General features: G+C 41.6%; 1 protein-coding gene across 6 annotated transcripts in view; it reads right to left on the bottom strand.

Moving 5' to 3' along the window:
- Nucleotides 1-607: 607 nt before the first annotated feature.
- AUTS2 (activator of transcription and developmental regulator AUTS2) overlaps nucleotides 608-27,904 on the bottom strand; it is a 758,376-nt gene continuing 731,079 nt past the window's right edge. For 2 of the 6 annotated variants that reach the window (XM_071765453.1, XM_071765458.1), the window contains 12 exons: nucleotides 26,686-26,939; nucleotides 25,561-25,802; nucleotides 25,064-25,108; nucleotides 19,912-20,007; nucleotides 18,556-18,627; nucleotides 16,899-16,928; nucleotides 15,352-15,423; nucleotides 11,263-11,404; nucleotides 10,690-10,767; nucleotides 9,240-9,323; nucleotides 8,110-8,332; nucleotides 608-3,772 (listed from right to left, as the gene is read on the bottom strand). In XM_071765453.1, the coding sequence (XP_071621554.1) occupies nucleotides 2,533-3,772; nucleotides 8,110-8,332; nucleotides 9,240-9,323; nucleotides 10,690-10,767; nucleotides 11,263-11,404; nucleotides 15,352-15,423; nucleotides 16,899-16,928; nucleotides 18,556-18,627; nucleotides 19,912-20,007; nucleotides 25,064-25,108; nucleotides 25,561-25,802; nucleotides 26,686-26,939 (2,578 nt within the window). In that variant the 3' untranslated portion in view covers nucleotides 608-2,532. The remainder of the gene's footprint in view (nucleotides 3,773-8,109; nucleotides 8,333-9,239; nucleotides 9,324-10,689; nucleotides 10,768-11,262; nucleotides 11,405-15,351; nucleotides 15,424-16,898; nucleotides 16,929-18,555; nucleotides 18,628-19,911; nucleotides 20,008-25,063; nucleotides 25,109-25,560; nucleotides 25,803-26,685; nucleotides 26,940-27,904) is intronic. The other 4 variants (XM_071765454.1, XM_071765455.1, XM_071765456.1 and 1 more) reach the window with 4 other exon arrangements.

The following is a 27,904-nucleotide window of genomic DNA, read 5'->3' as shown; positions in this document are numbered from 1 at the left end:
ACAGTGTCACAAGTTACCTCTGCCAAGGTAACCTGGATAAAGGTTCTGAAATGTTTACACCAAGCTTGTAAAAACAAACCAAAAAAAGAGAAGCAACCCTGAACTGGAAGAATCCTCCTGGAAATCATGGGGAGCCAAGCCAAGTATTTTGTTTGTTTTTTTAAAAAAAATACACCATGAAACTTGTAGTAAACTATTTGCAAGAAATTGAACATATTCATGTTCAAATTATTCCTAGTAACCAGCAGCCATACCTGGTAGCCAAGCTGGTAAGATGCCACTGGCTTGTGTGTGGAACTCCACAAATTCACAAAAGGGCTTCCATCCAACCACAAACTTAAGTATGGAACTACCTTGAAAGGCAAACTAATTAGTTAATTAAAAGCCCATAATAAGTCAAGTGTTCCTATGCTTCAAAGAATCCAGACAAGCCCAGAATCTCCTCTTTTTTTGTCTTTTTTTCCTGCTTTAATGGTTTTAGCAGGATGCCTTATTGCCACTTCCTTTTTAGCAGCTGTTTCTTCTGCCCAGAAACCCACTCTTGGGAAAAAAATAATTTTTCCCCACAGCAGCAATGGGGCACTCCACACAAAGAAGCACCTAGCAGTTTAGTTCACATTTTTTAATAACATGGCACAATTTACATTACACAAGTCTTCGCTGAGGAGGAAACATGCTGAAGATTGAGAGCTGCTTCACTTTTCACATAGGATCTAGAAAGGACTTTATTACATACAGGATAAACAGCAAAAAGGTTTGTATATAACAATCTCTTTACAATACTGAAAGCTACCACTACGGTTCCAGTGTACATATTCTTCAGGGTTGGGTTTTTTTTGTATTTTTCCTTTTGTTCATTTAAAAAACCAAAAAAACAAACAAACAAACAAAAAAAAAACGGAAAAAAAAAAAAACCACTGCACAACATCTGGAGTTCACAAAATCTGAAGCTCACAACTAAACCTTCAGTTGACTACTAAAATAGATCTCTGATCATTAGAAACAACTGTTTGTAGATAACTTTTTTTTTCTTTTTTTTTTTTGCCAAAACAGGGTAACAACTTCAGATAGCACTTTAATACACTAGAAGACCAATGGAACTAATTTTATTTCATACATATATTTTACAGTCCAGTAGACAAGATATTGAATTCTCTCTGATAAAGTCATATTCTCTCCAAATATTTAGACAAGAAACTTAACACATTATAAAAAAGTGTGTTATGAAAAGACAGATTTCAGAAGATTTATGCATATTTTTAAAAAGGACCATGTTCTTTTTGTTATTTCATGTCTTCTGTGACTAGGGAACAACAAGGCTGACCTGTAAACTATTCACAGACTTTATTACCAACTGATATACAATAAATTGCATTATGAAATCTGCATCAGAGTTCATTAATTAAACTACTGAGCCACAGTGAATACATGTCTATCATTTAGAAAAGTATTAGCTTTCCTGTAGGATCTGTTTCAATGTAGCTAAAAATCACTTCACAAAAAAGGAAAAAAAAATGTGTGCACAGAGAAAAATAACACACAGGCAATACAAATAAAACCAAACATGAATAGCTGGAAGCAGGTATTTTTTTTCCAAAAATAAATTTGACATGTTAAGTGATGAAACTTCTGGAAAATATCCAGCATTTGGTTGTTACTCTGTTTAACCCAGATTAATGTGACTGAAAACCAATTTGTCATGACTACAGATCTCTAACCCTGACCCATTCTAGGGGACACATGAGCTACAGTAACATCAGCATCTTGATGCAGGGGTTCAGACAGAAAACTGCACTTCTAATGGGCTGTTCCTTTAGCAAAACAAGCAAGAGAAATAGGTTTTGATTACAGATGAGCTTGTTCAGGGAAAATATGACTTCAATTATGTTGTGTGTTGAAAAGGCTCCTATGAGTTATAAAGGCTTTTGTGAAAAGCCTTGAAATTCATTGCATAGTTGAAGGGGTTTAGCTGTCTATAACAATATATGTAACACAGCATAAGCAGACTGTGTTGATCAATATTAAGTTTGCAAATAGCACAGTTTAAGAAGTATTAATGTATTATGTTACTTAATTTTATCTATTTACATTTGTACAAAGTAAAGCTTTCATCTTACCCTTTTTGCATATATGAACCATTAACCCATGAAGCAATCTTTTTACATAAATATCTACAATTGTCTTCACTTCTGGTCTGAAAGAGCTTTGTATGGTTAACATCAGTGGTGGCTTGTTTCTAGTCAAATCATTCAGGTAAATGTCTTGTTCTTCAGTTCAAATTTTGAAAATTTTAAACTAGAAATAAAATAGGAGACACGAGGAACATATGGACTCGGCTAAAAGATCTGGAAAAAATTTCAACATATAATATACAAAAAAACCATTTCAAAATCTTTGCACTCAGGTCTATACATATGGTACAGTGGGTCACATCCCCAGTCTGTATCAATGACTAGTAAGAAGGTCTTTATATTATGTTCATTTACAAGGTTTTCTTTCTCTTTCTCTGCTTTTTGTTTAGGCTCACACTGCTTATCTAGCCTCAATGTCCTTGAGGGTGTGAGAAGGAGGCCTCTCTCTCATCTCTGTTGACAGAGGAGTAGTCCTTCTGGGAGACCCAGGCCGAGGTCCCAGAGTAGAAATAAGAGGTGGAGGGGCACTGAGAGCTGCTGTGGGGGGAGTTTTATTGAGGATGCCATTTTGGTGTCCTGTCGGGGGACTGACTCTGGGGTAGTGCATGCTAGGAAGTCCTGGTGTGATCAGGCTTGGGTGGGGCAGGTGCCCATCCAAGGCCGCCGGGTGAACTGAGTGCAGGCGTGCGTGTTCATAGTCCTCTCTGAGCATGTGCAACCTCTCCCTGTCATCCAAATGATTGCCCCTCTCGTGCTCACGGCGAGGATCAACAGAGAGAGGGTGGTGGTGGTGGTGGTGGTGATTGTAGTCGTGAGGTTCCCGGTCCCTGAACGACCTGTCTGCTTCGTACAGTCTGGGTGCAGAGAGACGGTGAAGAGGGTCATTTCTTAGCAAAAAGTCTCTTCCCAGAGGGTCTCTCCGATGAATATCCAGCTCTCTGTAAGGATCTCTTAAAGGATCTCTCATTGGATCCCAGTGGAAAGAAGGATAGGGGAAACGTTCTCCACCAGGAATGGGGCTAATTCCCATAAAAGGGGTCATCATGCGAGTCCTGTCCAGGCCGCTGATGCTGTTCATGTGATGTATACCAGTTACCCCTACAGTCATGGGCATTGACACTAAAGGACTCGGATGGACGTTGGATGTAGATATAGGTGGTGGCTGATCAGATGACCTATGAGTCTGAGGTCCCTCAGGCTGCACATCATGGTCTTCCTTTCTCTCCTCCTTCACTTTGACCTCACTGCTTTTCTTCGGATTATCGTACGCCGCCTCGTTCTTCCGCTCCACCTCACGGTTGGAAGTGCTGTTAGGCCTGGTGCTCTCCACAACGGGGGGCCTAGCATAGGGTGAAGGAACCCTAGACATTTGCTTAGACTCTTCCACCACTCGGCTCTCATGGCTCAGGCCTTCTTTCTCTGAAATATAGTTGTCCTTCACCTTGTGCTCTTCAACGTTAATTTCCTTCCGAGATTCGGAGTGATCCCTCTCTCGTTCTTTGGGTTTCTCTTTTTCTCGAACCTCGGGATTCAGATGGCTCCTGATCTGCTCGTTGGAGCTGCGGTTATGTCCGAGGGAGTTTACTGGATGGATAGGTGCTGGTGAAGGATGGCTGGAGTGTCTTTTCTCAATGCTCTCCCTAGAACAGAAGTGTAAAAAATGAAAGCATGAGAAATTCTGCAAATACAACAAAGCATCTAAGGTGTCTGACTTAACACTTTGCAGAAAGCCTTTTACATGCTCCCTTAAATGCACTGTTCCTTTTGCACACCCAATACACCAGAAGGACTAAACTGGAGCTATTCTACTATTTCAGCCCAGAAAAAGATCCCTGAAGCTGCTTTGGGAACGATCTGATCGAGGTTTCAAACACCGACGTCCATAGAAGGCTCACAAAGGATCTATCTCCAGTACAGGTATTTCTAAGACAATGGCCTTAACTGCTTACAAAGAGACATAAAAATGAAAACATACTGATTTCATCCAAAAAAAAAAGCGAGGTAGTGAGATCCAAAAATTCATGGTTGATAGTGTTTTACCTGCTTCTTCTATTAAGAATTCATTTGGGAAAACAGATGACATTTTGTTCAGCTTACTTTTAAAAATAATTCTAGACCCGTGTATGTTACTAATTTCTATCTCTCTTTTCTTCAGTCTTCTACCTGTTTAATTTACTTCTCACAAAACACCATTACTGATAGAGACAATCCATGCCTCTGACCAGACCAGGCAGAGCAATCAGAGCAGAGATGGGGGTCTATGCATCTCCCAGCCAATGTCAGGAAGTCTCAAAATTCTGTGAACACACTGCATCTTTCTAACTTATTTTTGTTGCACAAATGATGACAGAATTATTGTCAGGCAGTAGACAATAACTTCAGCATGTGAATGGATCCTGTAGCAACTATTTTTTGGAAGCACAGTTGACCAGGAGTTGTGGTAGGCAACCCTAAGTGTAAAAGCTTCCCTGTTTAACATGAATCAAATTCATAAGGTAAATCTAATTCCTCAGTTCCAGTGATTTTTAACCTCCTGCTTTGGAGTCTCTCCATAAAGTCAGCTCCAGATACTCAGTGCTGGGCACATGCCCTTTTGCTGAGCATGAAAATTCTGTTCCATGAGGGGAAAAGGCAAAAAGTGAGGGATAAGCAGTGAGGCCCTCTGAAGTCCCAATCTGCTCCCTTTTCCACATTTCTCTTTGAAGTCTCTGCTTAGCACAGTAACCTGAACATGCTCAGATGAGGGCAGCAGCTCAAAACTCACTCTGGACAAGATGAGCAGTACTGGCTGGCCAAAGGACAACTCAGAGAGGACATTTCCTCCTTCACCTATACAATTTCTGCTATGCACTTTTTTGCTGAGCTGAACTGGGTAAAATTGCAGCAACTTCAGAAAAAATGTCTTACGAAAGACAACTGTCATTATTGTAATCACAGCACATGCATCTTTTGATGTGTCTACACTGAACTGTTGAAACTGCCATGTTTGAGACCTCCAAGAGTCCAGAATGTGACTGCTAAAAAACATCTGTAAATTGGAGCACTTGATACCAGAACTGCCTTGTCTCCACTGCTGATTAGCTCTGTGGTATCAGGTTCTGCTTTGATTGACTATGCCCTAAACAGTCTGGAAACTGTCCTGACTCCAATTTTCCTCTTGCTGCTTTCCACAAAAAATGGAAGCATTTGATTTAACAGCTTCCAGACTTGGACACAGTGAGACCAAGTCAAGGCACTGCAATGAAGGCTTCTCAGTGTGTCAGTTCTTCTGCTTTTCTGGGAAAGCACTGGCTTGTGGACTCTGCAAATACCTACTCTTTTGTTTATTTTGCTCATGAGATTCATTCTAGAGGGCACCCCAAACTGTTTTATTTCACTAGGAAAGATCTTTGAGTCACTTCTGAGATATTGAATCAGTTTTCTATGGAAGTTATGTATTTTAAATTATGCACAGAATTTAGAGAAAATAGCAGGCATTTCCATTTAAAGAAAAATATGTAAGCAACCAAAATAACTTATTCCTTTGCCACATTCATCCTATTCAGTTACAGTGATGGTATTATCTCAAGAGGCCATTGATTAAATAGCCAACTTAAGTGGACTCCATGTAGCTCAGTGGTCAGAGAAAGAATAATTTTTTATCCTCATATCTGTCAAGGGCTCTTTAGGTTAATGAAATGGAAACAACTTTAAGCCCCTGTCTCTACAAATTAAAAACTTATGATAGTCTTCTCTTTTATTCTTATGCTGGGCTGGAGTAATGGGGTCCTTAAAAAAGCAACAGAAGTTCCACAACTGCAAATGATGCTTCAAAAGAGAGAGTGGAACTCCACAGCCAGCTCTGCCCCTGGGGTAGATTAACAGATTGTAGATTTATATTATCTGAGCTATCCTGATTTAATTGATCTCACTCTAGCTAGGAGGGGGCTGTGGTGCACTGGCTCAGGCAGCTTATCCAAGAGAAACAACCAACAATTCACTGCACCCCCCTAACATGGATCACAGATGGGGAAGAGCCAAGCTAAGAGGTGTCTCTGGGGAACCTTTCCACTGCTAACAGAAGAAATCTAGATCAATGCTTTTGGGTTGGCAGCCCATGTGGGGTCTCATACAATTAGATCCTTGATGGCAGACTGATTTTGAGATGAAATCATACTGCCAGGCCTGATTCCCAGGTCTTACTGTTTGGGTAGATTTGCTTAAAACAGGTAACAGAGCCTGGGATGTGAAAGCAGGGCCATGTCCTCCACCCTGCTGGGTGCCACTGAAGATAAAAGAATAGGTATGAGAGGCTCACAAACTACTCCAGACATTATCTAGAGAGGGAGCATGTCTCCAGGAAGGGAATCTCAGCATCTTCTCATAGAGGCAACAGTGTGAGCATGCTGCAAAGGAGAACTCTTCAAAACCACACAGATGGAAGCACAGCAACACTAGACTGGCAAAAATGTTATTGTGCTAAACTGGAAGCCATAATTGTGCAGAGGAATGAGGCATGAATGATGCTTACTTTTAAGCTCTAAAATAACTGAAAATAAATATGTTCTGAGCTATGATATGAAGGGCAGGCAATGCCAAAGTAGCTTGCAAGGAATGTGTATCTGAAAGGGATTTTCTTCAGCAGGAACACTTCATAAGAAAACAACAAACCAGCAACTGAAATAATCACATTATTCTAAAGGTTACCCATATCATTAGTAACTAAAATGCTTTGCCATTCAAGCCAGTAAAGTTATTCACATGCTTAAGCATTTTGCAGGACAGAATCCCCAATTTGTAACAGCAATTTATTTTGAAGCATTAACACCAGACATGAAAATAATGAAGCTATGCTACCAAACAGAAAATATTCCAAATGAAAAATGTAGGTGAAAAGATCTGTAGTTTGACTTGCTCTTCACATTTTACAATATCATATAAATGCTCTTAAATGTAGTTTTAGAATATCTGATGTCTTAGCATAACTTCTTTTAGAAAAGGCTACTAATGCGTATATTAGGGTTAGTGACAGAGAAGCCAGAAAGCACAGCTCCTAAATATTCTTCTATGTTAAAAACTTAGAAACAAATAGCCATTATATGTGAAAACTGAACAGGAAAGCCATTAAGCCACAACTCAAAAAGCTCATCCCATCCTCTCTACATTTTTCGAGGAAGGCATGACACTTGCTGAATGGCAAATTCTTTTAACTTGGTATTTAAATGTTAAGAGGAATTGTTACTGAGTTCACTATATAATGGGAACAGTCCTGACAAAAAAAAAATATGACCAGGTTTTACTTTTCATTAACCCTTCCCAGCCTGGACATGTTAGAGTGCAAGTCCACGTAGAGCACTGAATAAAAACTGTGCTTGAAGATGTGTAACAGCAGTGCACGGGTGCGTGGCTTTTTTGAGGGAAAATAAGGTTGATTTAGTGAACTGCATGCACTGAAACTTACTGTGGTACTGAAAAAGGCAGTGGTGCATTTTACAGTGTGATCATTTTACAACTTTATCAGTGGTCCCTCTGGTCAGTTCATTTTTGAGGAGGGAGGTAGGGTTACTTGTTTTGCAGACAAACTCTGATTTATAACATTATTTAAGTATTCAGAGGTGCAGATATGAGTCTGAAGGACTTGATAATCCTTTTTTCACCCTGTCAGGCACGTGAAGTCTTCAAAAGACCTATTGACAACGGGAGCCACAAGGTAACAGAGTATGGGAGTCTGATCCTGTTCTCACTTGACACTGCCTGAACTCTGCCCCAGCAAAGCTCCTTCTGCTGAAGTGTGGTGCAAGTGAGAAGAGAAACAGCTGCAGGAGGAACACCCAGGTTAAACCCTGCATCTCCTGGTGCCTCAGGCCGTGGGCAGCAGCGGTGTCAGCTCTGCCGGTGTTCCCCTGCTGAAGCCCATGTGCCAGGCTGGGAAGGGTTAAAAAGCGGAACAGAGCCCCGAGCTTTGAACTAAACAATTCTTGGAAGTGTTCTTTCGTACCTTTCTTTGTCATCTTTACTAAGAGATGAGTCTCGTTTATCTACATCTCTATCTCTGTCATGAGCTGCAGCAGATGAACTGCGCTCCAGCTCTCCTGGCTTCAGCCAGGGCGGAGGGGTCGGGAACGAAGGAGGAGTTCGGTGCAGTCGGTTCCAGGGCTCGTGAGGGTTGCTAAAGCTCTGCATACTGGGGCCATCCTTGTGGCCGAACATTGAGTTGGGTGCTGAAATGGTGAAGTGGAAAACAAAAAGGTTTAAGGAAAAGGTATGCTGTAGTGAAGGTACTTACCAAAATAACTTTTACAGCACTCAGAGTTAAAATGAATACATATTATTGGGAGCTGGAAAAGGAAAGGAAATTAACAGAGATTCATTAGAGGGTCTCGTTCCTACAAAATGGGCAGGCATCTGACAGCTGTTTGAATTGGGAAGGGAAATGCTGTGGATAAAATTGACAAGGGATGAAGGAGGAGGAGAAAAATGAAAATGGTCCTTATTCCAAATATTTTGGAGACACCGGGGAATGAATATTATACGGACTAAAAATAATGGAACTTGTTGCATTTTATCCTGAATCAAAGTAATGCGACCAAAATCATGCCAGATTTAAAGTATGGAGAAGGAAAGTGATTTTTCATAGAATGATCTTTTGTGACTGGCCAAATCTAGAGAAATATTGATGATCCTGGACAAATAAATGCAGGTTAGTGATCTTTCCCAGGCACATGGCTGGGATTACTAGCGAGAAAGGAAAAAAACAAAGTGTTCCCATCAACAGATAGGGATGCTGCACACATTAACTGCTTTTGAACATGCAACAAAACCACAAGAAATTTCACAAACTCCTTAGACTCAAAGGTCCTGAATTTTTTGGGTTCTTTTTTCCTGAGCAATGTAATGGTGACACTAAGCACTACGTTGAACCCAAACCAGTAAGTAACTAAAAGCAAATCACTTACTGCCGACCAAAAAATGCCGATATTTAGATTAAAAAGTTGCTTTTCTAAATCCCATCTATTAGGGGTATGTGGCAACTGGTTAAAAAAAAACCAAAAAACAGTGAATGGTCACCATCACTCAATATCCTGAATTACCCAGCAAACAAGAACTGAGGAACAAGAGGTTACTCACTAACTGTGGGGTTCCCCAGTCCCCCGAAGGCGTTGCTGCCCACTGCAGTCAGCCCGCTGAAGGACGCCGGACGATTGAAAGGTTCTGCAAACCAATGCAAAGAGCTGAAACTCCCTGCATGCTGCTAATTCTGATAAAAGCATCACCTTGTTACTCAACATCTGCATGAAAGCTCAGCCTGTGCCCACAACATCACCTTCCCGCAACACAGTGGTGACTGTGAGGGAGTGGGACTTAAAAATATCATTTTTTTTTTTTTCCCCCCCCCAAATGACAGAATGGTTGGGATCATCACTAGAAAAACTTCCTCTTCAAAGAAAAATGAGGTATTATAAAGTATACATGCTATTGACACCTGTGCATAAGTAGCTGCTTCATTAGAGACCTGCAAACATCTTCATTTTTATTTCCTTTGATTCCCTTCCAATTCAGTTCTGTGGCCTTTCTCAGGAAATGCCCCTGGCTAGCAAGACTACTATTAACTCTGGCAACTGTGCTCCAGAACACCTTCAGGCCATGTGTCCTAAAATCATAGCCAGAATATAAATAAAATGTCCTATTATATTGACATGTCAGGCTGACCTGAGCACACTGTAATTCTCTTGAAATTTATTGCTAATATTATGCAGTAAACTGATATGGGCTGAAAAACAGTCAAATTGTTTCTTTAGTAGTTAATGCAGACTACAAGTAAATCATATGAAGCAAATTCTCCTCACTTGACTTTGGGGAGTTCAAATGGTTTTGATGAAACAACTTCTGATAAATAGCACAGAGAACAGGAAAGTCAGACCTAGCATTTTCTGTAGGCAGCTAAGTGTAAAATTAGGAACCTATATAGTGAGTCTGCTGTATTGATTTGGTGACCCTCCCAAATCCTTCCCTGGGCAAAATAAAATGCCAATTTAGAGTCTTGATCTCTGATGCACCCATAGGCAGCAGACACTTTGTTAGAAGATCAGTAAGTTAGAAGGGAAATAACAACATTGTGCTTCCAGTTTTAAATGTGTATTCACTAATTTTCACTAACAGACAAGTTCAAGGCCAGATCACAAGGTTTTAAGGAGAGGTTTCCCAACTCAAATGAAAACATGACATCTAAGTAGAGTTAGGAAAAGAAACATCTCTAGACCTTAAGAAATTCTTTTTGACAGGTTGTAAATATTTACCACAGTGAAACCAGCCCTGACACTCCACTGCTCTCATGTCCAGAATATTTTCAGAAGTATTTCAAAACATTCCATCAGTGCTACTATTATGTGTATTTAGAGCTCCTATTTAGAGCACTTAAATTAAATGACTAAAATGCACAATGTGTAAAGGTTAAGTAGGCAGGATACTCAAAAGGGGGCAACACTCCAAGGGGGCAACAACCTTTAATGGTCACAGTGGTCAAGGTGTGTTACTCCTGAGCTGTATTCAGTGCTGGAGAGCTGCAGAGAGCACCTACCTAAGTGAGCAGCTGGGTTGAGAAAGTTGCTGTGGTGAGGTGGTGGGCCAAAAGGGGTGCCAGCTGGATGACCCCCACCTGCCAAAACAAAGGAAAAGAGGTGAATTCCCAGCAAAAGCTCAGGAAAGGACAGCTCGTGAGTGCAGAGATTGCTGTATTCTGGGCCCTCAGGTCAGGACACTATGCAAAGAGCAGCTGCTCTTCCAAACAGAAATTCCCAGTTAGAGCATGAGGTGCAGAGGATTTTTCAGTATGGAAAACAAACAAAAAAAAAATCCTGAGCATCTAAAATACATCATATTTCCAACCTGTCATCTCCATGATGTCTTGGACACCACTGTGTGAAGAAATGTTCTTCCATTTAGTACCTCTATGGCACTTCAGCAGGTTGAGCTTTTTAAAAAGCACATAGAATCATTTTTCAATATTTATAAAATAAACTCATTGCCCCCTGGCATGCCTTGGAGACTGTTTCTAAACCAAAAACATCTGGGAAATTTCCCTTTAACATAACAAGGATTAGTGTTTTAATGAGCATGCCACAAGAAGGGAATTTCACTTCTCAGTACTCACTGGCTGTGGAGAAGAGAGTCGAGGGCCGGGCCAGGTCATGGGGGTGATGGATGGCTCCAAAAAGGCTGGGGCCTGGTGGTCTGCTCAGAAATTCAGGTTTCAGACCAAAGTCCAACTTGTGTGGATCAGACTGCATCTGTTTCTGAAATGCAAAAACAGGATTTGGAAGAAACTGGTGTAAAAGAGAGCAGTAAAAGGCCTTTTCGGAATGATGTGGGCATGGCAATTTATTCCTACTAGCTGACATTTTAACAGGAATATTGGGTTTTGGGACCCTGAGCATAGATGCACAGCTGTTTTCCTGGAAGGGAGAGAAAAATCCCAGGCTCCCAAAGCACATTTCCCACAAATTTCAACAACATTTTCACATTTGCTCACATCCATTCCTCCAGAGCAAAGCATTTCAGCACAGACCTGACTTGAAGAACAAGCACAAAAAAATCTTCATGGTGGCCTCAGACACTTGCAGAGCTGCAATAACAGCTCTGTCTTCAAAGAATAAAAGCACCACTGAAGAGAAGTGTGAGTTTGGAGCTGGTGGGCAGTGGTGTGAAAAGCTGGGGCAGAGAATCAGCTGTGCAGGCAGAGCAGGAATCCCCTGCCAGTTCTGACACAGACAACCAAGGGACACCAGAACCACGTGAAGCTGCAATCCAGAAACTCCTGCTGCAATTTTATCTTCCTCTGCCTCCCCACATCCAACTGAGCAAGCCAGGGATTGAACTCAATTAAATTACAGATTTAAGTGTGAATCTAAAGAACTGAAGTCCCATCTTGACAGCTTGCACTCCAAAATCCAAGCACTGCATGTTGCTCTCTTTATGGGGTATTAGAATCAGCAGACTTTTTTTTTTTTTTCAGGTAAATCTGCTGAGGCAGCTATACTGTAAATGATAAATGGATGATAAATGGATGAAAAATGGCCTCTATGTGCCATACACTCATTTCACTGGTCCCTACTTCAATAGTTTTATAGAAAGAAGAGGAAAACCAAAATTCCCAATTTGCTGCCAGAACTCCCTAAACACAGATTGCTGATTAATTGTGCAGGTCAGCTGAAAGGATTTACAAAAGTGTGACACTGAACCAGTAGATCTTGGCAGTAATTCTGGAGCAAGTTCTGCTTTATAAATCCCTATTTAATACCATGGAAGCTCAGAGTACAGACCATTACAGTGATATAAATATGCATATTAAAAAGTTATGACCAAGTTAATGTGCATGCCTTGTGGCTGTTTTTCAACTCCTAGTAATATGTCTCTGTAGCTATGAGTATAATCCCCCCCACACACACAAAAAAAAAAAAAAGGAAAAAAAAAAAAAGGAAAAACAAGGGCTTATCAAATTTTGAGATAATGGCCTGCAAGAAATGGAGATGATGGCCAAGTTTTCCTTAGAAAGACCAACCAAGTCCAACCATCATCCCTACTCTCTAAAAAGCTCTCCCCTAAACCATATCCCCAAACACCACATCTAAATAACCCTTAAACACAACCTGGGATGGTGACTCAACCACCTGCCAAGTTCAGGCCATGTCTTTTCAGCAAGTAACACTCTAGTGCTTCAATAATTAAAAAAAGTTCAGAAAAACATAAATGCTCAGTTGAGGCCTGCAAGCCAGATTTTTATGCTTTGAGCTGGTTTTATTCTTCTTTTTAACAACCAAGTTACAGACCTCTGACAGGCATTACTCATAACAGCAAAAGGTCACTGAAACTTTGAACTGCAGTCACAGGAAACAGGGTTGTTCTAATAATGAAAAAAAATCTCTTGTCTGAAGAGGAATGGGAATCCCAGGGATCTGGTGAAAACTTTTGGAATGTGGTGGTTCACCTTAAAATAGTACCAAAGAAAATAAATCAGATTTATTTCATCCCCAGTTGCTGTTCAGGAGAGCACACCTCTTGATGATAAGAAGTCCACCTTAATTCAAGACTAAGATCAGTGTAAATGTCTGCACTAATCTCATGGCACGTGAGACTGATCCACAAGGCCTTTCCAAAAAAAGAGAGAAGGCCAATTACAGAGCATGAACTCCCTCTTGACTGCCAGCCAGTACCACACTGAGCAGCCTAAGCAGAAGTGTAAAACTGCTTTGTGCCCTGAGCTGGTTTGCACCCCTGGCTGTGTCTGAGGGGTGCAGAGAGGTTGCACAGCTCTAGACAAGGTCTTGGTGCAGAGGTGTTGGCAGGCAAACAGCATCTGCAGCTCTGTGCAATTTTTCCAAGGCTCAGGAAGGTTGGGTTTTGAAGTTTCCCATCTTGCCTGCATCTTCAGTGTCTGCTGCTGCCCTCTGCAAGCAATTACCAGCAGGCCAGATGGGTACCCATTTCTCCCTCCTTTGCAAGCAGTCTGGAGGCTCTGCATGCCTCAGATTTCAAGTAAATTTATTTCACTCCCTGCTCTAAGGTCAGGCAGCATCTTCGGCTTGTGCAGAAGAAAAGGCACTTGCACAACCTTGGGCTAGAAAGGAGAAATCATTCCCTGAGGGTCTTCAGCCAGAGATTTCATGGCTGCATGCAGAGGGGAGGACTCGTTCCTGTCTGGGAGTCTGGTAGCCCAGGGGGACATAACCCAACTCACCCTACTGCCTGTACACCATGCCTCATTTTTTGACTGAAATGAGACAGTGAAATACATTTCCCAATTATTCTTGAAATTATCATCACATGTACAGCCTCAAAAAGTCAAGTAACATCCTTTGCTGTACCTCTGAGCTTTAGTCCTGTTTTTTAACATGCAAGATAGAAAAGTATTAGGTAGAAGAAATGGCTGCATGAAAATGGCATTTACTGAGAATTATAAATACACCAGTATGACCTCTCTCTGAATATCAAATCAAGGAAGATTCAAAGGACACAGATAGCACGAGAATAATAATTTCATTTCAAGAAAATACCTTTTCAATAAAATAAAAAAAAAAAGACATATATCTCTGTAGGTCTATAATCTTGTCTTTTTTTGATAATATGAAGATGAATGAAGATCACTAGCAGGGGAAACATAAGAAAGCAGAGAAGAGAGATATGTCTACTGCAGCAAATTAACCTGTCAACCTTGTTTAAAAGGGTTATTTTTAAACCCTATTAGCTGCAGGTTTCAGTAGCTGTTCAATGTCTTCATATTCTTACAGCACCACCTTACACAATGAGATTCCATCCACAGACAAAGTGCTGTGGACTTTTTGTTAATTTTACCTCCTAACACAAGCTATGGACTCCTGAGGTACAAGCAGGAACAGTAAATACCATCCTTTCCTGACTTTCTGAAAAACTTTGGGAGCAACACAGAATTCTTCAGTGACAAAACCAATGAAAATATTACAGAGGAAAAGAAACCTTTGTCACAGAGTCCGTGGGCAATGAAAATAGAGCCAAAGGAAGAAATAAAGTGCCCTAGCTACTAAATGAGTAACTTTTTTTCTGACATCTTATTTCAGGAGATCCCAAATGAGCCATGACTCTTTCCCTTCAAGTCTCAAAGCATGGACAATGCTTAAAAGATTTCCACTCCTTTACATCCAGTGCAATGAGACAGTGTGTGGATAACATCACCTGAGAGGCTGTGTCTGCCTGACCAGCCCAGGTGCAAACCTGGGAGATGTGTGGAGAAAAAAGACTGAAAGGAGCCAGTGCAGCTGCACTGGATAAAGCACCAAGGGACAGGAGAAATCTTTGTGTCCTCTTCTGCTTGTGTGTAGGAATAAGAGGAATGGGATACACTTCTTCAGACTTCATACAAGTTCATCTTGATACATTTAAGTCCTCTGCCATAAATAAAAGCAAAGTTGTAGATCACAGGCACATCCATTAAGCTCCTCCTAGCTACAAACTGGTTGTTATCACTTAAGATCTGGTGTCTTTGCTCATCACAGATGCTCCTCTGAGCCCCTACTTTAATTTGAGACCCTACCTTGTTTTTTAATTCCAATATGCCATAAAATGGAAAGAATGCTGGAATGCTGCCTATGGTTCCTTTACCAAGGTGTTAGCCATGGCACAGAGCTGCTCCCAGCAAGAGGGAAGCTCTTCCTCTCACAGGGGTCACTGGGCAGTGCAGCTGAAATGCAGGCACACCCTAAAGACTCACCTTGACTTTCTGTTGGTGATGGTAGATCTGCCAGGCAATGTGAACATGCATAGCACACCACTTTCCAGGTTTCTGAAAAAAAAAACAAACAGAGATACAACATGAATCAGTAACTTTCAAAAACCTTTTATCTGTATTATATTAACTCCTGCCAGCCTAAGAACAGGGGACTCCCCATGCCAAGAAAACTGAAAGCAAAGGGTTTCCTTTCAGTGCCTTCCCCCTCTGCTCTCCAGAGGAACCAGGAATGCAAAAAAAATCATCCTTTGCTAAGAAGTTTATCTGGATATCCAGGAATGCTCCCAATTATTCCTCTCTCCTCTCCAAAAAACCCCATGCTTGGGTTTGATGCACTCTTACAGTCTTCATGCCACAGGTGGAGGATGCAGCTTGTGTTGCTTCACAACTCTACATCAAGTTCATTTCTGAAAGTGCAGCTATTCTAGGACCAGCCTTTCCACCAAAGGATGAAAATGAAAGCAACTGAAAAGACCAAACCAGTTTTCAAATTGAACCTGACTCCCTCACAGAACTGCTGGTCTTTACCTCCAAAACTTTGGCTCATAAATAGACCCCAAAAAATGGAGATCAGCCAATCCACACTATTTGGGAAGTGTTTGTGTCCTTCCTGTCACCATGGTTTTCAGTCATGGGGAGGAGAGGGAAAGGAAAGAAAAAGATTGATATTTGGGTTTTCTTGTTGATTTTGTATTCCATTTCCAGGACATCCAGAAATCTTGGCTGAAAAAGGCTCACTCAGGATATACTTTTCTTCTATTTTGTTATTTAGGGGTCTGGAGTTAATTACACAACTAACGATTCCTGCAGATTTAAAAATAATTACAGGAATTCAAGCAGCTCCTCAAGCTAAGAGCAGCTCAAATGTTTCACAAACTATGGCACATGATCTGCTTCTATTTCTAGGTGTGTATCAACCAACAATTAAACCCACAAAAAAATAAACCCCATCTCATGAACATAATCCCCTGAATTTAAGCCATTTCCTTACTGGCTCTGCTAGTGATTTAATAACTTTATTTGGTTGGCTTGATCAAAATCTGCATTTTCTTGTACACGTAAAAAAATTTTTAAAAACTATCTTGGCTCACTGAAAGACTGGATCTTCTGTTCCCTTTTCCTAAAATATTTGGAATTTGAATTGGACTGTCTGTAAGATATTGGGTAGGAAGTACCATGCTGCAAACCACTGAATACACACACTAAATAAATAAAAAGCAAAATCCTTCTGCCTGTGGTGAAATGACAGGGGATCCCTGCCAGGGCAGCCCTAGGATTCAGCTCAGAAAACCTCAGAAGGCAGCACAAGAGAAGAGTCATCAATATTTAACCCCCAGGGTTCATGGTAGGGGGTTGCAAACTTCCCAGTTTGAATCTCTGTCTTTTCCTCGGGTGACCACAGGGTGCACGCAAAGGGCCAAGCAGGAGGCTCAGCAAACAAGGTGTAAAATACCCAAGAGAAACCACAACAATAATGAGTCTGCTGCTTCAACCCAGTGGGGACTGAGGACCACAAGAAGATTTCTTACCCTCAACATGGGCCTGAACGGATCTGTCAACTGTGAAGAAGAAATGACAGCTTGGTTACATGCCTGTTACTCAAACAATCACTCTCATTAACAAATTTGTATTGCTTCATTAAGAGATGAAATTAAAATGTTAGAATTTTACTTTCAAATGAAGCCCTTTTGGATAATAATTAGTCCTCAGCCTCCCTATTCAAGCTGCTCTCCCTCCCTCCCCCATGGCTGTTGTACCCAAGTGTTGACAAGCAACTAAATGAGCCTCGCACAGAGCCCTCTGTCCTCTGGCATCATCATTAATTTGTTGATTTAATGCTACAAAAATGGCTGGTTAACTACACAGATCTCTCCTTTGGGCAAACTCCTGGTCTCATCTTTCAAAGTTGCTCAGCTCCTAAGAAGATTGTTTAGTGGACAGGGCCACTTCTTCACAGATCCCAGGAATGGGGTTGGAAAAGGCTGGAATGGTGACTCTGTGACTCTGTCTGTTCAATGGCTTTGCCATTAGGTCCTTGACTTGCACAATCAAACACCCATTACAGCCAGCCTGGTTGCCTGAGGTGTTCTCTGTCACAAATAAGCTTTGTCTTACAGATTTTTCACATTTCAAAACAATGTAGCTAAGCAGAGGCTGTATAAAACCCTAATTCTCTCATTATTTGTGTAGCCTGGGTTTTTTTTGAGTAGTTATTTTCTTATTCGCTTCTTTTTTCTCACACTTCACCAATTAATGCTGGAAATGAAGCTCAATTTATTGAGTGTTTCTCATTTGCTTTAGATTTTTTTTTGGAAATGCAATACCACAGGAGATTTATGGGTGCAAGAGGTGCTTTGCAGGCTGAGTGATGGCACAATGCATCATCCTGAGAGAATCAAAACTACACTGCAAGTTGAAGGGGAGCATCAAGCCAAATGACTTAATGATAGGAGGCTCTAATTATCTTTTCAATTAGATGGCCCAGCAGAAAAAAAAAAAAAATTCAGCACCAGTTCAGTGCAAATACACACACAATGCTCTGCTGTACCCAAAAATTGAGTCATACCAGAACATGGATTTCCAAGGAGAGCTCCCCATTGCTTTTGTCAGAGAATTCTGCTAAAAATTGGACAGCTTGGTGTTTCTCACTGCAAACATCTATGAATTCAAACGTGCCAACAAGCCATGGGCATTCAGAGAGAGGAGAAAAAGGCTGAGACAATGATGCTGCTCAGATCCAGCAGAACTCAAAAATCTGGAGGTGCCAAGTGATCAATAAAGAGCATCCGGATTTCACTGGTGCAATCAATGAGACAGTAAGCAAGGGAATAACTGTCATTACCCACATTAAAAACAATTACAGCCTATAAACATAAATCTTAAAGAGGTTTGTACATTTCTACATTGAAATGGGCTCTTTTGCCTTTACCCCTGGGCTTGTGAGGATGCCTGCAAGGAAAGAGCTTTTCCCTTAACAGGAGCTGTTTGCTTTTGCTCACGATGAAGGATCAGGATTTCAACTGCTCTCATTCAGCTTCTTTAGTTCTCATTGATTCTAACAATTCAGACTAAATTTTAGTTTTAGGGGATTCATCTTGACATATTGAGACTGCCTTGAAGCTCTAGCATTTATGGTTTTAAGTAGGAATAGCTTTATTTGAGAAAAATGTAACATTTTCTACAGACCCGTGGATCTTTCTGTAGCAGGGTGTGTGGGACTGTTCCAGGTCTGGCTGCAACATCAATAGGATTGGAAGTCTAGAAACATCACAAGGAAAAAACACTAATGAGTGAAACAATGCATAAAAGAAACAGAAAATGAAAAATAGTATCTTTTTCTCATTAATATCACTGATGCAACAAACTTTAAAGAGGAAAGGATAACCACTGTAATCATCCACTTATTAATATACTTATTATCAGCTCAATTTTCAAGTTCTTATTGTGCACCAACCTCCACTTACTTAAAGTGACCAAAACATGTGAGGGAACACTGAAAATTCTCCTGCTACTGAAAACCTGATTAGCAACATACTTATGCTATGGCATCTAAAGCAGTGATTTAGAGGACCCAGCTTGTGCTCTGCAGCTTATAAATCATGCACTGGAAGTGGCTAAAACTGCTGAGTGGCAGCACACAAAGCACTATCCATCTCTTTAGTCACCAGGATCTGAGCCCCATCCTGTTACTATACAGGTATCTGGAAAAGGAATAACCAGCTGAAAAGAAATTCAATTTTTTTCCCCATGATTTGAATGTAAATATTCAGCTAATAGAACAAAATGCCTCTTTGTGTTAAAAAAAAAAAAAAAACCAACAAAAACCCACACCATAAGCCAACTCCCCCTACATTTAGTCTGAGCATCTTCCTGTGTTAAAATGAAGATAAAAAAGAAATCAGCTACAGTGTGAGTAACAATTAAGTAAGGGAGCTGTTAGCAGCCTGATTACCATACATTTGAAGAATTCCACTAATGAATTGCAATTTACATATTCAGTTATTACAGGATGGGCCAATTTAAGAAAGATGATGTCTTGGCTGCAGAAATTCCAGTCCTGATTCCAGTCTTTAGTTGCAAAGACTACAGAACATGATTTCCTCCCCCTTATAAATCAAGAGTGACTGCAGGAAAACAGAAATAAAAAAAAACCCCCTAAACTCCTCACATTTATCTGTCCTCCTATCACAAATGAGAGGAGAACTAAACCAGTGCAGTGCATTGTGATGGGGCTGTGAGATAATTATGGAAATGAGTAAACAATAATGATCATGGTTTCTTAAAATCTTTGACATGACTTTATATTGGTGTGTACTGAGAATTAATGAGAGGCTTCTAAAGTTAACTGTGCCATTGCATCTAATTAAAAAAACCAAAAAATACATAGATACAGCTGAACTTAATGAGAATTAATTTTTCTCTGTGGAATTAGGCTGTAACTTTGACCTCAATCACTCCAGAACCTGAACCACATTCTAAACTTCAACCAAACCTGGTCCACACCACCCAGAGTAAAAGGCAGATAAATAATTTTTTCCTTACCTTGGGCTGGAAGGCTCCTTGTAGTGATCCAAAGGGACCAGTTGGAGGAATCATGGGAGGAATCCCTGATACAGCTGGAGGATAGGAGTGAAACAGCTGCAATGGAAAGACAGAAGGACATAACTACATCTGGAGGTCAAAAAAGAGGGGAAGTTGAAGAATATTTCAGCAGAACATCAGGAAAATGGGACATGGAAAAAAACTGAGAAGCATTGAAGAAGTGATCTTGTTGCACCAATGTTAGTTAAAGCAGTCAATGAAATGTTCACAAATGCCATGATGTTCAGAGCTTAAAAGCAGTTCTAAAATCCTAAAGCCAGCAACCTGTCCCCTGGATTTGGCCATCACAGAGTAAGAAAGACCTTTTTTTCTTTTTTTTTTTTTTTCCAATTATTAATTTTTGAACTGGATAGAGGTTTGGAAAGGTATCAGTTTGGAAGCCATTTCAAGAGAAAAGGCAGAATACTGATCCAACTAAGACTCACAAATCTACTGTTTAAGTAGAAAAAAACCAAAACCTTACAAGTTCTAGGATACTGTATCATTAAAACTCCATTAGTATGTTAGGATTTTAATAGTATCTGTAGGAAATGAGGAAAATATGCACAATTCTTCCTTCATTAGCCTGTCTGAGAGGATATCCTGCCACATCTAATATTAGCAGTGAGACAATCTGATTTGTTAAAAATTATTATTTAAACAAAATGTTAAGGCAGAACCCACTAAAAGGGAATATTTTAATAAAGACAGACTACTAAGCATAAAAAAGTGCACACCTCGGTGATCCCAATGTATCTGTTCTTAGAGAATTTAGAAGAAAAAAAAAACCAACAAAACCCAATCAAACTGTTCTGTACTAATGCAGACAAACACAGGGAAAACAAGCAAGTAAACCATAACATCCAAATTTTATCTTGTCTCTGTGGTCTGGCTGTGAATCTCCTCCTCAGGTGATTACACAGTTAACTTGTTGAGTTCCATGGAAAATGCTGAGATTACACAGAAAATTGCTCTCTGGTAGGAGCTGGGGATTCAAGGCATCACACTCCAAATATATCCTCACTGTGAAACCTCAGGGTCTAACAGGGGACAGCTGCTAATTCCATTGGTATTGCCACCCAAAAACCTAAAGGGCTTTCTCTGGCTGATAAAAATCTAACTCCATACACAGCTGATCAAAGATCAATCTACTGAATGCTACTTTTAAGATCAAAATAAATGAGTTAATGGCCAACTGAACCGAAGCAGGACTGGGCAAAGGAAAAGACTGGGCATGCAGAGTGGGCAAACACAGAAAACCACATCTCAGAGGAAATCACAAAGTTTTGATGAATTTATTTATGCCAGGCATATGGATGGGCTTTTCTTAATAATTTTTCCTTCCATGAGCTTATCTTGCAAGGTCGTTTATTCATGTTCTATTTACTGAAAGCTGAGAAAATATTTCAGTATTTTAGAGGTACCAGAAGACTTTTTTTCAGTCTAAGAGCATGGTAACAAGTCTCCTTTCATAACACATTTCTGTTGTTGCTTTTAATTCTATTTAATTTGGACCTACTCCATTTGGTGATGCAGAAAGCACTTTCAGATTAGTTGAAACTAAACTGTAGGCATTTGAGAAGTCATTAAGAGACACAAGTCCTCATTTACAATAACTTTTCATGAGCAAAATGTGTTTTAAATCCTCCAGTGTCTCCTGCATTTAATTCTCTGTGTAATGGACTAATTCCAAAGAATGGAAAGAGATGCAGTACTTGATATTCTATTGGCTATAATTAATAATAAGGAATGTTTTATAACAACTGCTAAGTTAATTAAATGTGACCTTTCCCCAAGGTCAGAACTATTAATTGCATTTTGTATCTCCAGTATCTCTTTGTATCAGTTAAGTTCCTCCAGCTTTCAAAAATGCATCCTTCATGGTCACTATTTCCTTTTTTTCCCCCCTTCTTTTTGGAGCAACCTTCTCCTCTTCTGGGTTAGGAACTGGCTGGAGGGCCGGGCCCAGAGGGTGGTGGTGAACGGGGCTGCATCAAAATGGCGGCCGTGGTGTCCCCCAGGGATCAGTGTTGGGCCCAGTTCTGTTTAATATCTTTATTGATGATTTAGATGAGGGGATTGAGTCCATCATCAGCAAGTTCGCAGATGACACCAAGCTGGGGGGAAGTGTGGACCAACTCGAAGGCAGGAGGGCTCTGCAGAGGGACCTGGACAGACTGGAGAGCTGGGCCGATTCCAACGGGATGAGGTTCAACAAGGCCAAGTGCCGGGTCCTGCACTTTGGCCACAACAACCCCATGGGGAGCTCCAGGCTGGGGACAGAGTGGCTGGAGAGCAGCCAGGCAGAAAGGGACCTGGGAGTCTGCATTAACAAGAAACTGAACATGAGCCAGCAGTGTGCCCAGGTGGCCAAGAAGGCCAATGGCATCCTGGCCTGTATCAGAAACAGCGTCACCAGCAGGTCCAGGGAGGTGATTCTTCCCCTGTACTCAGCGCTGGTGAGGCCACACCTCGAGTACTGTGTCCAGTTCTGGGCCCCTCAGTTTAAGAAGGATGTAGAGGTGCTGGAACAGGTCCAAAGGAGGGCAACCAGGCTGGTGAAGGGACTCGAGCACAGGCCCTATGAGGAGAGGCTGAGAGAGCTGGGGCTGTTCAGCCTGAAGAAGAGGAGGCTCAGGGGAGACCTCATTGCTGTCTACAACTCCCTGAAAGGAGGCTGTAGCGAGGTGGGAGCTGGACTCTTTTCACAGACAACCTTCAACAAGACAAGAGGACACAGTCTTAAGTTGTGCCAGGGGAGGTTTAGGTTAGATATTAGAAAGAATTTCTTCACGGAGAGGGTGATCAGACATTGGAATGGACTGCCCGGTGAGGTGGTGGATTCTCCGTCCCTGGAGACATTTAAAAAAAGACTGGATGTGGCACTCAGTGCCATGGTGTAGCAACCGCACCGGTGGGTCAAGGGTTGGACTTGATGATCTCTGAGGTCCCTTCCAACCCAGCTAATTCTATGATTCTATGATTCTCTTCTGACTTTCTTCAGGGAACTTCAGGGAACAATGCTTCCACAGCTTCCAAGGTTCCAGTGACCCCACAGCTTCTCCAGGCCAGGAGCAATGTTACACTGAACTAGAGCAGGGTTAACTGGAGGTAAAAGTAGGAAGGCCCTCCCAGAAATCAAATTATTGTAAAATCAAAGATGACAAGAAAAAACTTTAAAAACTCTACATGAGCTTCTACGTGAGCTATTCTAAAGCAGCTTGATTTCAACTCTCAAACAGACCCTGTTCTCATGGCAAGTTCACTCACAAGCTTTAAAAACACATTTTTTAAGGCAGGAATCTGTAAACCCTTGTCTTTAGCAAAAGGTCTGTGGAAGTGCCAGAGTTCCACAGTATTTCTCCAGTAGGAAGAGCCCTCTCAGGCATGCACTTATGCCAGCAAAAGTCTGCTTTTTGATCTTGCAGCTGCTCAGGAAACTGATGCAAAGAGTCCCTCTGTTACCTCTCTATAATCTATAGTCACAGAAGAGATTACTGAACCAGCCCTCACTGTAGGTTAATATGGACTATTAATCCAGTGTAAGTTGTAGCCATCATGTTGATCTCCTGGTATTACCTTGCTAAATACCCAACAGATGCAACAGTGATTATTTTGCAACCACTTGGAAAGGACAAAGCTCTCCTGCAGGAAAGGCAGGAGGTGTAATGGCCCAGAGCTGAGCTGGTGGAGCTCTGCCAAGTTCAACAGCAGGGTTCACTGCCTCCCAGGGAATGATGACCTGAAGCCTTGCCTTACTTTAAAGGGGGTAAATACCATGACCTTTACAGTTTAGGTGTAACTGCCAGATTTAGGAGAGATTATGTCACTGAATTTGAAAAGCAAACACAGTCAGAGACTTTTGCAAGGTCTCCTACATTACATGTCAACTTGAGGGGTTAATTTGCCTAAAATTCATTTACCTATTTCCCAGTTTTGTGTTCTTGCTTGAACCCACACTGATCACACTGCTGTCTGTGCATATTTGAATCCATGCAGAGCTCAGCAAATCCAAGTGCAATTTTCAAACACTGATGCAAATGAGCAGCACTATCCCTTTGAGTAAAAGTGATTATTGGAGGCTTCACTGCTTGCCTAATGCTCCTAGAGCTCTGATCCTGCAAACACACTCATACAGCTCAAAGTTTCTCAAATAAGGTTTCAGCAAGTAACAGGACAATTCACATGTTAGCAGGAACTCTGTTTTATCAGTGCAGCAGAAAGCATCACACTATCATCTTAACCAGTTTTTTTTGCCCAGTTCCACTTCTAAGCAAACCAACACATAAAGCCAAGTGCTTTGCAGATTTCTGAGTGCTGATGCAGTACTCCTTCTCTCATCAAAATATCACTATTGGATTTAGAAATTGTCATATTCAATGAGATAGCTGCCTCTGCTGATGTGATGAAGGAAATGCAACCCATATTTCAGCAGCAAATCCATCAGTAGATTCGTACCCTCAAGAGCAGAAGCTTTAAAATTAACTGGGATATTAAAAATCAGCTAAACTCAAAAAATAAGTTTTGGTAGCTCTTAGATAAATGCATCTAGTGCACAGCTGGATTCATGTTGCTGCCATCACATGGAGCTTTCAAAACCTAACAAGCCCAGTGGATCAGATGTGCCTTTGAAATCTGAAGAATAAGACAAGTTTTCAGATTTTATAAACCAAAACATGATGCATTAGGAAGACTATTAGATTACCCATGCCTGAAGGATTTGTATGATAGTTTGTCATTTCATTTCAAGTTTCTTAGGAAAAATATCAGTTTAAGTGTTTGTGGCACAACTGAAACGCAGTGATGAAATTACTGCTTGCTCCTGCTTCATGTAAGAGTCAGCTCTTCTGTCTCATCTTTTTCACATCAAACCTGTCTTGAAATGGTGGAAGAGCAAGAGATCTTTTGATTGGAAAAGCTGATACTGCATCTTTATCAGAAACAAGCACCACAAATGCAAGCCTTCAAAAGTCAAAGCAACCGAGAACGAGAATGGTAAATCCTGGGGTGATGATTAGGGAGGGATTTGACAGTGTGCCATTGACTGAGTGGTGATCCCAACCCACCACAGAAAAGCAGTGAAGTCAGTTTTAAACAGAGTAATAAAACTCACACTGTGACGGTAGAAGGGGTCAACTTTTGTAGGGTATTTGTCAAACTGCAAAGGGATCAAAGCACAAACTAGTTACTTTATATTTCCTTGCTTTACTTCTGTTGGTAACATAGAAGGCTACTTCCCTATCGTTTGGCAACCAACAGAGAGAAAAAAAATATGCAGAAAATAAGTTTCCAATGAAACCATCTGGGCTATTTTTCTTCCTTCAAAGTCAAACAAGGTCTTTACAAGACAGGCAAAAGGAGGAGGCACCAGAATCCAAGCACTTGGAAGTCCCAAACACGAGTGCTCCTTCAGCTGCCAGCCTGGTCCCTCAGCCCCTCACCTACCGCACCTGTGAGGAAGGAAGGAAGGAAGGAACAGCCCTTCCTCCTCTTCCTCCTACCCGACCACACCTGGCCAGCAGAGTACTCCTTCTCCCAACAACCTGGCAAATTCTGCAGTTTTTTTTTTTTTTGTAATAAAGAATAGAGTTGTGCTCTACTTATCCTCACATTTCTGCCTGGGGTACGCACCATGGGCGGTGCTGGCGTCGGCATGATGGCAGTGGGTGGGATGGCGTGAGGGAAAGGCGTGAAGGTGTGCTGGTGTGTGTGTTGGTGTGTGTGCTGGTGCTGGTGCTGGTGCTGGTGGAACTCAGTCCTCAGGTATGGTGGTGGGCCCAGGGAGGCCCCACGGTCAGCGCTCTGCGAGGCCAAAAATCGCGTGTTTAGTTCCTGACGGAGAAGATCTTGTTCTGAAACACAAAGAGGAAAAACAACCCCGCCGTGAGCTCAGGGATTTGGCCAGACTTTGTGGCACTTAGATTTGGGAGCAGTGTTGGATTTAAAACTTCCTGGTGGGAATTCAAAGAATTGTATGGGGTTAGAAAGCTACCTCAGGTCTTCCCCAAAGGCCCGAGACAGAAGAAGCCTCCATTTCCCCTCTTTCACCGAGTCTGTCTTCACTACAACATTCCTCTGAACGTTAACCTAAGGGTTATCCCATAATTTGTATGGACATAGTGCTAAAAACGTGAGGCAAAGGTAACCTGGGGTGTGTTTAAACATCAAGTGACTGCTGCTAACATGAGCCCCTTGCTTTGTGGTTACACAATGTTACTCAAATGGTGATAACTCTCCCATTTTCTTCCCCCAGCTCCCTCTCAGTGACCTGGAAGAACAGACACCGAACATCTCCCACAGGTAAAGTATCAAAGAGTACAATTCTCTCCACTGCTAAAAATCTCTGCAGGTACACGAGCTCAGGACCACAGTGTGTGCAGCCACTGGAGACCTTCCCTCTAGCCAGGGAAGCAATGCTGAGCAGACCTTGCTGCAGCAAGGACATTCACTAGCAGGGTCACAGACTCTGTGTGGGCACATTAAGAACTCTAGTGTGGTTTCACCAAAACAGCCTTCCAAAAAAAAAAAAATTCCCTCCCAGGACATAAAAAAAGCCATCTGGGTGTGTCTGTGGGGTTGGGTTTTTTTTTTGGCTCTGATATCACTCCAATTTGTTCAGTGATGAGTATGGCTTCTAGCCAACCAACAGCCATCATTAAATGGACCAAAAGGAATTCTTCTGACTAAAAATGGAGAATTTTCAGTTTATATACTCATGAGCAGCCTGCCTCTTACCTGAGTAGGTACTACCAGCTGGGTGTCCTGGAACCTGCAGTGTCCCTGACGTCAATGGAGGTGGAGGAGGCAAAGCCGTAGGAGGGGCAAACATATTGGGGTGATGGGGGTGTGCGGGGGGCTGGAGGGTGGGTGTGAAGGTGTGCAGGGGGCTGTGGCTGGGCAGAGAGAGGGGGAACGGGGAGGCCGAGGGGTGGTGAGAGATGTGTGGAGGTGGGGCCTGAGTCTTGGCAGGAGTGCTGCTTCTGCTGCTGCTGTTAATGAAAAGAAAAGCAATTAAACGTTGCAGAGAAGAGAGAAAAGCTGGGAACATACACACACAACCCCACAGCTCTTCATGAACACATTACTAATGCAACTACAAATGTTACAAGTTACTATTCTACTTTCCTAGCAATACTCCTTTCCCAACCCTCTGCTGTACTTTTGCTGCCATCTTTTACTTCCTGTGGTCCCTCCACACCAAAGCCCCAGCCACATTCTCCCTCTCTGTAAGCAGCTGAGATTCTGTCCTCCACCAGGAGGACACACAAAGGAGCAATCAGCCCTGTGCATTCATTACTTAATTATCAGGTCGTTTCTACATGACTGCCTCTGATTCATGTTTTCAGGCAAATGAAGCTCAAAAATCAGTGATCACTGCATTAATAAAAGTCTAAAGTTTTTTTCTGCTATGTCTTAATAAGAAGAAAGATTGCAGAAAACGTGAAATGAACTTGAGAAGGCAACAAGATACGTGCTCGTTACACAGTTAACACCTCACTCCCCACCACAAAGTAAGGACATAAGAGGAATCAGCAAAATAAACATTTCTGACAACACTGGTTGCAATTTTTCAGGCTTCATGTTCTACTAATGAGTATCTAAAGTGTATTCACATTGAGCCTCGTTGTACCCATCAGTATTTCAAGTAGTGACATGCTTCTGTTGCAGTGATTTTTAAATACAAGCAATACCAAATTTGTTAAAAACAAATCAAAGGCTTAAACACCTCCCAAACTATGAAGCAACCATAATGCTGGTTCAACAGGTCTTGAAGGACACCATCTGTCTGCTGGAAGCTCACATTTAGGGAAAGATGAGCCAGTGCTGACAGCATTAGCTTAGAGCAGGGGAAACTTGAGATCCCTGACTCACAGGCACATCACAGGTTCCTGTGAACATGCTGCTTCATCTCTGTTATCCCCTGGAAAAGGGGATATCTCACTGTAGCCAGTTG

This window comes from Heliangelus exortis, chromosome 21, assembly GCF_036169615.1.
Source record: "Heliangelus exortis chromosome 21, bHelExo1.hap1, whole genome shotgun sequence".
In the NCBI taxonomy this organism is placed as follows: Eukaryota; Metazoa; Chordata; class Aves; order Apodiformes; family Trochilidae; genus Heliangelus; species Heliangelus exortis.
This window is presented reverse-complemented; position numbering and strand designations above follow the sequence as displayed.